The sequence below is a fragment of the Atractosteus spatula genome, chromosome 6 (assembly GCF_055471065.1).
Source record: "Atractosteus spatula isolate fAtrSpa1 chromosome 6, fAtrSpa1.hap1, whole genome shotgun sequence".
Taxonomy (NCBI): Eukaryota; Metazoa; Chordata; class Actinopteri; order Semionotiformes; family Lepisosteidae; genus Atractosteus; species Atractosteus spatula.
The window spans coordinates 14374205-14386258 of NC_142711.1; the positions used below are offsets into that span (position 1 = coordinate 14374205).

The 12054-nt window shown below is 44.0% G+C and overlaps 1 protein-coding gene across 1 annotated transcript in view; it reads right to left on the reverse strand.

The window, feature by feature from the left end:
* Positions 1–3675: 3675 nt before the first annotated feature.
* The window catches only part of LOC148831860 (putative Polycomb group protein ASXL3), a 73784-nt gene continuing 65405 nt past the window's right edge, over positions 3676–12054 (reverse strand). Inside the window, exons 11-12 of the mRNA XM_088919105.1 lie at positions 9742–11635; positions 3676–8832 (exon numbers count right to left, since the gene is read on the reverse strand). Coding sequence (XP_088775231.1) covers positions 5353–8832; positions 9742–11635 — 5374 coding nt within the window. The 3' untranslated portion in view covers positions 3676–5352. The remainder of the gene's footprint in view (positions 8833–9741; positions 11636–12054) is intronic.

The window sequence follows — 12054 nt, forward strand, 5'->3', positions numbered from 1 at the left end:
ATTTAAACCCCCAAAATTGAAATTCTCACATCCAGAATGGGTTGTACTAAACTGTTAATTGAAGTTTCCTGGAAAGTGGAAGGCTGCATGTTTTTTTGAACTTGAATGTTATAAAAGTGATAATTGCATCAAAGTGTTAGGGGTAAAACTGTGCATGCACACAATTGAGCTACAGTACACATGTTCCATTGCGGATAAAGATTTTCAATGAAAACTCTTTTCTTTTGTAGTATAATAAGCATTGGCAGTACTTCAAAAATATGTAGTTAGGTGTTTATACTGTGGATTCCATAATCTTTTTTTCATGTCTGGGGTGCTCAACAAATAAATCAAATGAAAGAAAATACCATTAAGATGGTCCATTTCGTTTGTTTTTCTTTGGATCCATTAGTTAGTTGGATCCAAAGATTTCATACAGACATTTCCATACACCCAAAACTCTTTAAGATATACTAATGCTTCCTGTTCTCAGTTTTAAATGCACTTCCACATCGTTTTCACTTCAAGCCTCTGGTGTGTTTTTCACTTTTTAATCTGAAGAAATCCGGTGCGGTGACTTTGACAGTGCCTTTGAGGATTTTGAATACTTGTATTAGGTCAACTCATAGTTGTCTCTGTGCAGGGTTGAAACAGCTCAGTTCCTTAAGCCTATCAGTACGAGGCATTTCCCTTAAGACTAAAGAGATGGAGTTCCTTCAGCCTGTCAGTGTGGGATACTCCCTTCAGACTAAAGAGACTCAGTTACTTCAGCCTGTCAGTGTGGGACACTCCCTTCTGACTAAAGAGACTCAGTTCCTTCAGCTTGTCAGTGTGGGACACTCCCTTCTGACAAAAGAGACTCAGTTCCTTCAGTCTGTCAGTGTGGGACCCTCCCTTCAGATTAAAGAGATTCCGTTCCTTCAGCCTGTATAGGACATCCCCTTAAGCCCTGAATTTAATAATAGTTTAATAGGCTATCAGTTTGATGTGGCAACTTGGAAAGTGCTACCAAATTGGATTGCAGTTAACTCAGTAAAGTCATAACTCATAATGCTGACCTCCCTCAGCAATAACACAGTCCTGGCACAGCTCCGAGAAGCTCAGTCACTCCGGCTGGGCAGCAGTGGCCCAGCTGCTGAAGGCCCCTCAGATTCTGTTCTGGGCTGAAGTCAGGAGCAAGTCGTGTTGGCTGTGGCAGGGCGTAATCCTAGCACTGCGTGGCCTTGCTTCCGGCTGCTGCTCTGTGCGTCCGGCATCTCCGGATTGGCTTGCAGGAAAGGAAAACATACAGTAGGGTTCATGGCTTTTGTCAATGTGTGATCAGTACTTATACAGTATGTTGGCATGTGGATACAAGATCAATGGGGACTAATAACCTGCCCTCCTGTCATCTGACCAGCTGGTGGAACACAGTTGTTCAGGAGACAAGTCAAACCAAGGAAGCAGAGTTTTCCATGGGACCCTTGAAGCTTGCAGAGGCTCTGTTATGTCTGTACCACGGGAAGGGAGGAGCAGAGAGGCGACCGACTGACAGGCCTTGGCCTACACTTCAAGGACACAAAGTTGAGTTTTTGGAAAGGATTTATTTGAGAGAATACTGTTAAAAAGCAACTCTAGTTTCCAAGAGTTCTGAAGCCCGTTATCAACTTAGCTGCCGAGGTACAGTGTGAAAACGTTTAGTTGCAGCTCAGTGAAAAGCTGAGGCTTTTCTCTTGTGGTTTTGAATATTGCTTTCTTTCGCACTGTAAATAAAGAGCACTGCTGCTTTTGTCTGCCTATCTTTAAAATATCCTTGTTACAGTACCCTGTCCCAGGATATGCCACAAAATAAGCAGTAAGGTTGTCTTCATTCGACACCAAAAGCGTTCCTGTGGTAAAGGAGAGCCCCCCCCAGATCATCACACTTCCACGGCCCCACAGTCTGGCTTGAGCAATGCAACAGTTGGCATGACAACAGCGTCACCATGGCGTCTCCACGCACATTCTTCCCTCAGGTCTGTCAAGGCCAAAATGGCTGTAGTCAGTGACTGAATTACTCCTCCACTCGACAGCACTGGCTCCGCCGCCAGCTCAGATGGTCTCTAGCCCCCAAGAGTTGCCAATTTCATATAACACTGCCCCTGAACTGAAGGGCTCTGAACATGCAGATCGTCTCATGAGCCACGTTCGTTCCTCTGACGTGTAGGGGCATTTATGTCAGGCTGTAGCCGCTGCAGCCTGACAACAGTAAGAATCAGATGAACATGACAGTCCTGGACCGATGTGGTGACCCTCTGTTCCTTCACAGCTCTGGTCACATCTCCTTCTCTGTGCAATGTCTCTCACAGACAGACAACCTGAACTGAGGCATACTGTTATCTTTCGCTGTTCATGTAAAACCGGCTTTATGGATGTTGAAGCTACTTGCGTTGGCAATTTTAACTCGAGTACCAAACTCTGGCCATCTGGTGTTTTCATGAAATCACATGACTTGACACTCACTATTTTGTCATCCCAAGGAACAATGCTATTCAAACAATCAACAAGCCTATCTGCTCACGGTTTAAAATGTAAAAAAAAAAACATTGTGGATTTGCTCATTGAGCGACAAATGTAAAACTTTATATAGTTTTGCACTTTGTGGGTTGGTGTACAATGGTACCACTATCAGTTCACAAAGCACAGATCTTAAAGAGACATATAAAATGTAGAGAATATGTTTAATTACATTTTGAAATATTAGCACCTTAGTAAAATATTTGTACTTGAGAATATCAAACTTGAGGTGCGAGTATCTTGTTTAACTGTTGCTTGCTTTGCCTTAAACACATTCACAATGCATTTTTTCAAGTCTGTTTCTTAAATCAGCTATGATAATTACTTGCTGTATGCATTTTTCTTTTTTTTGGGTGCTCTGTAAGATCAGGGCTTGATTTACATCTCAGAAAAAGAATGCTGTTAAAATGAAGCTTATTTCAGGACAGTAGGGAAATAAATTCACTTGTTTCCAACTCAAAACTGCTGTGCACATAAGATTTTTATGCTCTCATTGTGCGACAGTTAAATTGGATCTCGTATGCACATTGAAGTACTGTTCATATCTGATATAAACATTGAGCAGAAGATTTTTTTTAAACATTGTCAGAACACTTTAAAACTATGGACTTTTTGCATAACTTAGCAATATCATTTCTGAAGTTTTAAACATCAAAAGCATAAACATTGCATTTCAATGTGATAGTCTGGATTACTGTGCCCTTATAAAAAATAGTGAAATAAAACATATGTTTGTAGGCTTTGTTAGTGTATTTATATGCAAGTAATTATTGTCCTCCCACAGAAAAACCTAAGAAACGCCTACACCTACTCTTGCTCAATGGATACTGAAGGATTAAAAGCAGTGCTTGTTAAGCTTCTGATTCTCAGATACAAGTTCTTTCTGGATGTGATCCATTGTGACCACTGGGGGATGATCTGCTATTTCCTACACCTTCTACTGAATCGGTTTTGGCAACCTGACTGAACTATTTTAAAGTGAATGCAAATGCTCGTACAGCATATTGAAACTGTTCAGCTTTGGCAAATTCTCATGAAGTTATATATCAGAAGAAAATACTTGCGAGAATAAAAAAGCACAACTTGCTCAGTGAAACGTATGCTCAAAAACCAAAATGTGCTTTTTAAAAAAAAACAACAACCCAAATGACACAGAAAAGACCAGTCTTTTATTTTTTTTATTCTTATACATTAAGATCTGACATTTGTTTTTTTTTCCTCTCAACACAATACAGCACCACTGAAGACATTATCCCTGAAGTCTAACGGATACAACACAAATCCTCTTCAGTTAAGTCTGCAATGCTCTTTTAATAACAAATCAAGGATAACGTGAGTTTAAACAATTAAAACCTTTTGCAACAGACTGACGGCTCCTGTTCTGGGCTTTACATTTGTATGTACCACCTGATGGGAGTTTTTCTTCTTTGGTAGAATTTGAAGAAGGATTTGACAACAAATACTGGTTAATGGGTCTCGTTTCAAATGGTTCTCCACTACGATTCACGTTCCCCGTCCTGCTAGGCATAGGCTCTTTTTCACATCGATAACACTAATACATTTGATGTCAGCTGTAATTTTAAGAGCGCTTCTCTGAAAAAGGCATACAATGGCAAAATCGAGATGTACGTAAACATTGAGAATTCTGACATTTTGTAACAAATCCGTCACTCGTTCTCGCAAAACAAAACACAAACTCTAATTGACACACTTTTTAATAGCATTGGTAAAAAGATGTGATATACTTATAATTAATAACATATCATGGTTATATGTATAATACAGGTACAATTTATACCAAACGAGTATTTTAATACTTTTTGCCCATGACGATTGCAACGGAAAGTAAGACGTTGCTTGGCTAATGGTTGATGCAATACTTTTCCTTTAAACACTAGTCTTAATGCTAACATTGATACCAGTTAGGCCAGTATCAGATATCACTTGGCACAACACAAGCCCGTATGTTCGTACTGTATATCTGAAATCACTGTAAGGATAGGGCTCCTGCTCCTCACAGCTCCCATGTGGAATGGATCATTTCTTTAACTGTTCCGCTACAAAATAATTGGTCATTTTAAAAAGCCATCATTTCACAACCGGTAATCGTATACTTGATAAAAATGATAGAAACATACATTTTAAATGTATGCATTAATAAATAAATAAGTTATAAACAACTGTACAGAGACTCACCACAGTATAACAGAGACCTAATGGGTTAAAAGGAAAGAGAAAGAAAAAAAAAAGGTTTATAAGGCCTGATCAAAATACTGCAGCTGCTCTGTGGGGAAAAAAAAAGTTTCACATTTGAAGAAAAAGATAACAAAAACCTCAGCTTTGTTTTTTATTCCGAATGTCAGAAAGACACATTTTTTCAGAAATGTCTATCCTAAAGAAACGGATCTTTTTAACGGAATTCCAGGTTTCACACAGAAATGCAGAGCATGATCGATGTAAAAGAAGTCCAGAATAAGTTTTTCAATTTACAGGCACATTTCATAGTTCAGGCCTTGCTATTTTGTAAGTGAACTGTAGTGCATATTTTAAATGGCTTTTCTTCTATCCTCTCCTATTCTAACCTGCCTTTCATTTTCAGACAGTGCTATACTTAAAATACCATGGTTCTGATTCATAGCTTATATTCACATTCCTCTGTATTCATGTAAACATTGAAATACTTACAGTGTCGCTATGAAGTAGACAAACACAAAACAAGCTTTAAAAAAAGAAATAAGTTAAAAGTTTTTAAACAACTTGAACGATGCAGGAATGAAAACTGTAAATCGCAAGGTATTCACAATTTAGTGTTGTTCGCTTATGTTTTGTGTCACCTGGCTACCGAACTACCAAGCAGGCAACACACAGCTTTGACGGGCCTATGCAGTCATCATGGCAGAAAGCTCCGCAGCCCTTGCACACAATCATGGCTTTCAGCCGACACGAGCATTTCAGCTCCAGTTCATCTGCTCTGCTGCCGTCCGCATACTTCTGGCCTGACATTGGAGCGCTCTGATTCGACAAGCCACTGGCGCCGCTTGTGCTGTTGCCCAGAAAGTTTCCTATGGACTTCTCGATAACGGATGCAGTCCTGTTAAACTTGTTGTTACCGAAGTGTATGGTGGAGTAGTTGCCATAGACCTGCTGGGGCTGAGGTACGTGTGGGTTTCTGGGAGGGTTTAACTGGGCAAACGACTTCTGTGGCTCAGGGGCAATGTAGGGAGGGAACTCTGGGCTCTTGAGCTGAAAGGCCTGAATGTGTTCCTTTCCTTCATTTTGCTCATACGGTGTCTGTTTCATACCCATTTCACAGTTGTTGCTTAACCCATCGTCAAAAGACGCGGGCTCCACTTTTATATTGCTACAGATGTTTGCTGAGGGAAGCCAATTCAGACTCTTGTTGGTCTCCATGGCAACCACTGTTTGCTTGTGATCAGATGGGACTTCTCCATTAGGTGGATGGACTAAAGATTTGTTCTGGGCGGCCTGCGAAACGCTGCCAATGTCATCAGCCTGCTTAATTTGAAGATTAGGTGGAAAAACACTTCCTTTTCTCAATTGATCTGTTGCCACAGAAATATTGACCTCCCCTAGACCTTTTTGTTCCTGCTGCCTGTTGAATGCTAATGCGTTTGGAGTGCTGCGGCCAGATGTGGCTTTCATCAAAGCGGTCGGAGGGCTCGAGTCTCTGACATCAGCCGGGGGAGGATAAAAAAGCCTTTGAGAGGCGCTAGCCTCAGAAGGAAAGCTGCCATTTTTATCAATACCCAATAACCCCTTCTGAAAGCTACAAGCAGGGAGAGGCCTCTTTGGTTGTTTAATGTCTGGGCTGGGAGTAATTCTGCCATGTATCAGGTTTCTATTCACCCACTCCTGTACAAACGGTTGCCCTGGGCCCAAATGATTCAAACTAAGATTGCAGGAAGCAATTTTAGATTCTGCCTCCGTCATCTGCTTGCCCTGCTCGCATTTGATGTGAGCCAGCTCCCCGACAGGCCTGGCTACCCTTTTGGTGCCATGGGTGTCCTGTTTTCTGATGTGGCTGGGCCCTGCCAGCCCCAGAGCTTGTCCTTTGCCGTCTGGGCTGATGCAGCTCTGAGCGTTCTCCATGACATTTCTCTCGGCAGCAGCTGTTTTGCATACTGAGGTATTCTGAAAAGGCAAGGGCAGTCGATTTATCTCCAGCCTCGTGCCTGTGCGAGGCTGGGGCAGCACTTTCTCCAAGGGCAGATTTCCTTGCAGTAGCTGAGTCACCAGGGGGTTATTGGCCTCGACTGACGACAGGCGACAGGTCGAGCTTCCCTGAAGAGGGGCTCTCCGCTGGTTTTCTGTGTTCACCGACACACAGTTCTCAGCCAGGGAGCTGACAGCTGCGGTCACAGCCTTGAGAGGCCTTCCTTCCAGTAGGTGAGCTGCCTGGTGTGGATTCATGGGTTCTTTGAAGTCCCCGGTGTCCATATCAGTCGGCTCAGATTTGATAACTCTTTCTGAGAAATGAGAAGAGTCTGAAGAAGAGATCATTCCATCTGTGCCCGAAGTTGTTTCAGCTTTGTTCTGTCTTGCATCACTTGTATGCTGATGTTTATGGATTACCATTGTGTCCACGCTATGCCTGTCTTTCTCCTTTATCCAACTTTTGGCTTCACTGCCTTGCTCATTGATTACAGCTTTTTCTGCATGTTTGTACAACAAGGAGCTATATATGAGATTGGCAGTGTTTTGCTCAGTGGGATTGCCATCCCTTCGCCCATCCTGCTGGGGTGCAGGTAGACCATGCAATACATTGTAAGCCATCTGCAGTTTTTTATTGTTCATTCTGGAGGCTGTGTTGAGGATGGCATTCTGCTCTGCTTTCTGGCGGAAGGGCTCGGCTCTGCTCATTATGGACTCCTGCAGGCGCAGAACTGTTTCAGTTTTCACACCTTTGCTTGGCTGAATTCGCCGAGCTTCAGGCCCAGCCGCAGGAGGCGTGTTTGAATACGAAGCCGAACTGTGATCTACTATAACTTTACACGGGATAGCTTTATTACTGGCTGAGTCAGCTGGAAGCAGCTGCCTACACCTGGCTAATTCATTTTCATTGGCATTATTGTGGCAGTTTGGTGTAGGAACTTTCTTTACCGGACTAACGTCTGTGTGAGGTGGACCTGTGTTTGAGCTGTCCATTTCGGTTTTGTCTCTGTAATGCTGCACTTCTCTCCTTTCTGAAGCACTATAAGCGTGGTGGTCAGGAGCAAAGGACGTGCATGTCCTTTCAAAGGAAAAGTGTTTGGTGCTTCCCAGAGGGAAGGCTCTCTGGGGTATATTCGAGCTGTCTTGGATGGTACTAACACCAGAGTTGAGCTGCCCACTGTTCATGCAAGATGAAGGGGGAGTAATCTGTCCCGCGTAGCGCAGGCCAGCGTAACTTGTAGAAGAACATGACACTGTATTAGTCAAAGGGCCTGCTGAGATGGGAGCCGGGAGGCCATCTTTATACTTTGGCAGGACAGCTTTATGGGGAGAGCAAGTGAGGGCGGTTTTGGCAAAGGGTTTAGAAGGGGAGACTTTGAAGACAGAATTTTGTAGATTAGCGTTGCTGACGGACACGAGAACGGAAGGGCTCTGAGGAGGACTGGAAAACCCATGAGCAGAGACTGGCACTGGCGAGGTACCAACAGCACTCACAGTGGGCTTGCTATCCGCCTGACTGGCACTGGTCATTCTGAACAGAGGTATGGAGCTGGTGGTACAGGCTGAGGGAACACTGTGAGGGACAGAGTTTGGCACAGACATACTGACGATAGACTTTGCAATCGCAATTCTGTTTTCTAAAGTATTCAAGCTGGGACAAGAGCCCTGAGCAATGGCAAAGCCCTTTTCGGGGGATCTCCGGTTGGGATTGGCTATGATCACGCCTGTCGGACAGTCGCTTTTCGATGGGGTAGCAGCTTGCGATTCTGTCAGACATCTGTCCTCCTTTGCGCCGTGCAGCTTCGGGCCCTTGACTGCTTGGTGGGCGTGAGCTCTGGCCTGGTGCTTGGCGAAGAGCTTTGCTTTCGTTTGCTCTTTGATATGGGCCAGCGTCCTGGTCTTGCTGCCTTCCGACGGCGTTCCGCCCTCTCCGGAGGTGATCCGCGCGGCCGCGGCCACCGCCGCCGCTGCGGCCGCCTCTCTCTGCGCCCTGGCCTGCTGAGCCCTGGCCTTGATGTCTGCCAGGGTTCTGGCTCCTGTGTTCCTCCCGGCACTTTGAGAAGGCGGAGGAGAGGCCTTCGGCTCAGGCTTTGACACCGGCTGAGTCTTGATGATAAACGGCAGACCAACTTTGGAGAGCTGAATCTAAGGACAGAAAAATGCACTTTGAATTATCGCCATGGTACATTGTCACAGCACTGTGTAAAACTGTATAAGACTGAAGAGACATGCTCCAAACAGAGCCTAAAGCAAAACCATGCGGCAAAAAATCACACAAGACAAGCTGTTAGTACTGTTCCTTTACATTCCACCTGTTTTAATTTTTTGAGCAATTATCTAACCAATTGGGAATCACCAATAGCTCACAGCTTAAAAAAACAAGTCTGTTCTACAGAAAGCAGTTAATGGATGGGATTTAACACCCGTGCAGTGGTAAATAATACAGATCTACAGTATATGACCATGGGCAGGAAACTTGCACTGAATGGAGTGTGCTATCTCTTGTTGAACAACGGTAGAAAGTTTTGTTTGACAAACTTTATCGACTATCCCACAGCCATCCAGCCTCTCATTTGACCTTCTTTAAATTTTCTAGACAGCAGGGGTGCAGTCTACACTCTGTTCAAAGTGTTTCAGAACAACCACGAATGTTAAAGAGCAAGAGAGCAAGTGCCAAATGAAAAATAACACGTTTCACGCTGTTTTCTTAAGATAAGTAAGGCAGATAAATAAGGTAAAACAATTTTATCGTCACAAAAAAGAGGTAAATATCTCTACTTAAATTTGGATGCTTGGCTTAATGGAATTGATTTTTTGAAGCCTCCACACTATGGATTGATTCAAAGCCTTTTGAAAGGGAAGACACCTTTGACGAACCAAGTACAGAGTGCCAAATGTTAATAAAACAAGGGATTTCTTATCCTTATTCTAAATGTCTAAAATGGTGTTTTTAACACCACATACTTTTCCCTCTCAAGATAGCTTTCTGAATCTGACCTTGGTCTTTTCAAATTCATTGATTCTACTAAGGAACAAAATCATTTCTCCACAAACCTTGAGCGGAGGTACTCTGAGCTCCTCCTTGGGCACTGCGTCTTTCTCGCGAGCCTGGGAACTTAAGTGAGAGCTGCTTGATTCGCTCTCTTCCATCCTGGCCCGCTTTTCCTTACAGATCCCCACGTGCTGCTCTCCGGTCTTCCTCTTGGGGTTCTCTATATCCCTGCTCTCTGAGCGGGCTATGTCAGGAGACCTACTGGGGTCCACTTGCTTAATAGAGTGCGTTTCATCTGCCCTGTGGTGGTGGTTTGTTGAGTGGGGCTTATGGTGTTTGGCCTTTGGCATTTCAGCCCATGCAGTGATTTCTGAAGCAGACGACTTTTCGGCAGCCTGGTGATACTTATTCTGTTTGGAGCCTTTGCCATTGCCATGAGTCTCTGTTTTCTCTACGGGAAGGGTATCAATCTCATGCTGGGGCTCTTTCTTATTTTGTTTGATCTGAGAGTTTTCAGTGGGCGATACCTCAGGTGATGGAGGTTCTACCACTTCTGGTTCAGCCGCCATCGTTTCAGCTAGGAGCTGGGCTGGTTTCTGGATTTCAGGTTCTGGCTCATAGGTGGCTTCTGAGAATGGAGGTGCTTCAGAGTCAGTCTTCTCCGTGAAATGATTCTGTTTAGCGTCTGCACTCTCAAGCTTCTTGTCAGAATGCACAATGGGATTTTCAGCAGCAAAAGAAGCATAGGGTTCAGGGGGTTTCGATAAAGGTGTTTTTACTTGACTTTCAACATTTTCAATTTCCGGTTCCTCCTCTACTCTGGGTGGTTCTGGAGATACAGGTGCCGTTTTTGTCTCCTGAATTCGATACCCATTCACACCAGGTGATCTGGGAGAGGAAGCCGAATTGTGTTCTACGGTCTCTATTTTAGGGTTTTCACACAAATGGGACAATTGTACTGACGGTGGTAGTTGTTTGACTGGGCTAAGTGCATCTACTTCTTTCTCCACAGAAGACCCACTGGGGTCTGGAACCCTAACTGGCTCCTCTGCTGACACGGACAGTATTTCCGATGGGGAGCACAACAGAATGTCTGCCGGACTCTCCTGCACCTTGTTTTCAAGCCATGGATTAGGAGGCATCTCACTTTCGGTCTTTTCCAATAATGGTGGCTGTCCTGAGTTATACAGGTCCGTCCCACTGGGCGGCTCTGAACTGCTAAGGTCCGATTCACCGTCATGCTCTAAACAAATCGAAGACTCCTCTGCCTCCGTTAGAGCTGCCTGCTCGGCTTCCAGCTGGTGCACTCCTGCGGACTGTTCTCCCTCTTTAGCTTCAGGCAGCACTGTACTGCTGTCATCTTCTGAGTCTACTGGAGGGGAGAGGGTTTGGTCCAGTACATTTGGAGCTAACTGTGGAGCTGCAGTCAGTGTTTCTGCTTCATCGCTTACTGGCTTTGGAGTCGTTTCGTGGGAAGGCTGAGCAGAGGTCCCTGAGCATGGGTATTCAGCAAGGATATCGGAGCTTTCGGAATCCAGGGCTTTGATTTCTTCTTCCTGGCTTTTCAGAGCGCAGCTACTGGAGTACTCGGAGGTGTCTGATCCCTGTTTGACCTGCTCCTCCAGGTACTCGCAGGCAGCAGAGTCCACCTCCTCTGCAATTTCCTCTTGTACCACAGCTTCCTCTGTGGAAATCTCAGGGAAGCCAGAGAGCAGTATGTCTTCAGATGGCTGCCCAGTCGCTACCTTGGAAGCCAGCTCCATGTTGCACACGGCCTGCTCCCCACCTTCTTCACTGGAATACAATTTCTCCGAAGGCTCAAGCTCATCTCTGTCAGCAGGGCCCTGACTGGAGGTTCCTGGCACGGCCGGAGGCTCTACTGCAGAACCATTTCTGTCCTCAGAACACTTCTGCACAGAAGTGAGAGTCACCGACTCCTCTTCTGTCATGCCCAATCTAAAAAAGGGAGCGAGAATGAATTGTCATTTAAGAAATTTGCAACGACTTGAAGATCAGCTTTCTGTGTTAAGATTAGTGGTTTAAGATTAGGCTGGTCAAAGATCAAAGCACACGCTTTTTTTATTCACTTTGTGGTTTACAAAGGTTTTATTAGATTATTATTATATAGATTATAGGTTTATATAGATTCTATACAGTATAATCTATTATACAGTATATATCGATTACAGGTTATTATTATATTAGATTTTTCTTGTAAATTTGTAGTATGAAATACAGCATAACCATTACAGTTTTTTTCCTTCATATAAACTCTCCTGTTTACAGGTTATTTCTAAATTTACTTCAGATAAAATATAATTAAAAAGGCTTTAAAATGGTCAGCATATGAGTAGCAAAAACCTGTAGAAGTATCT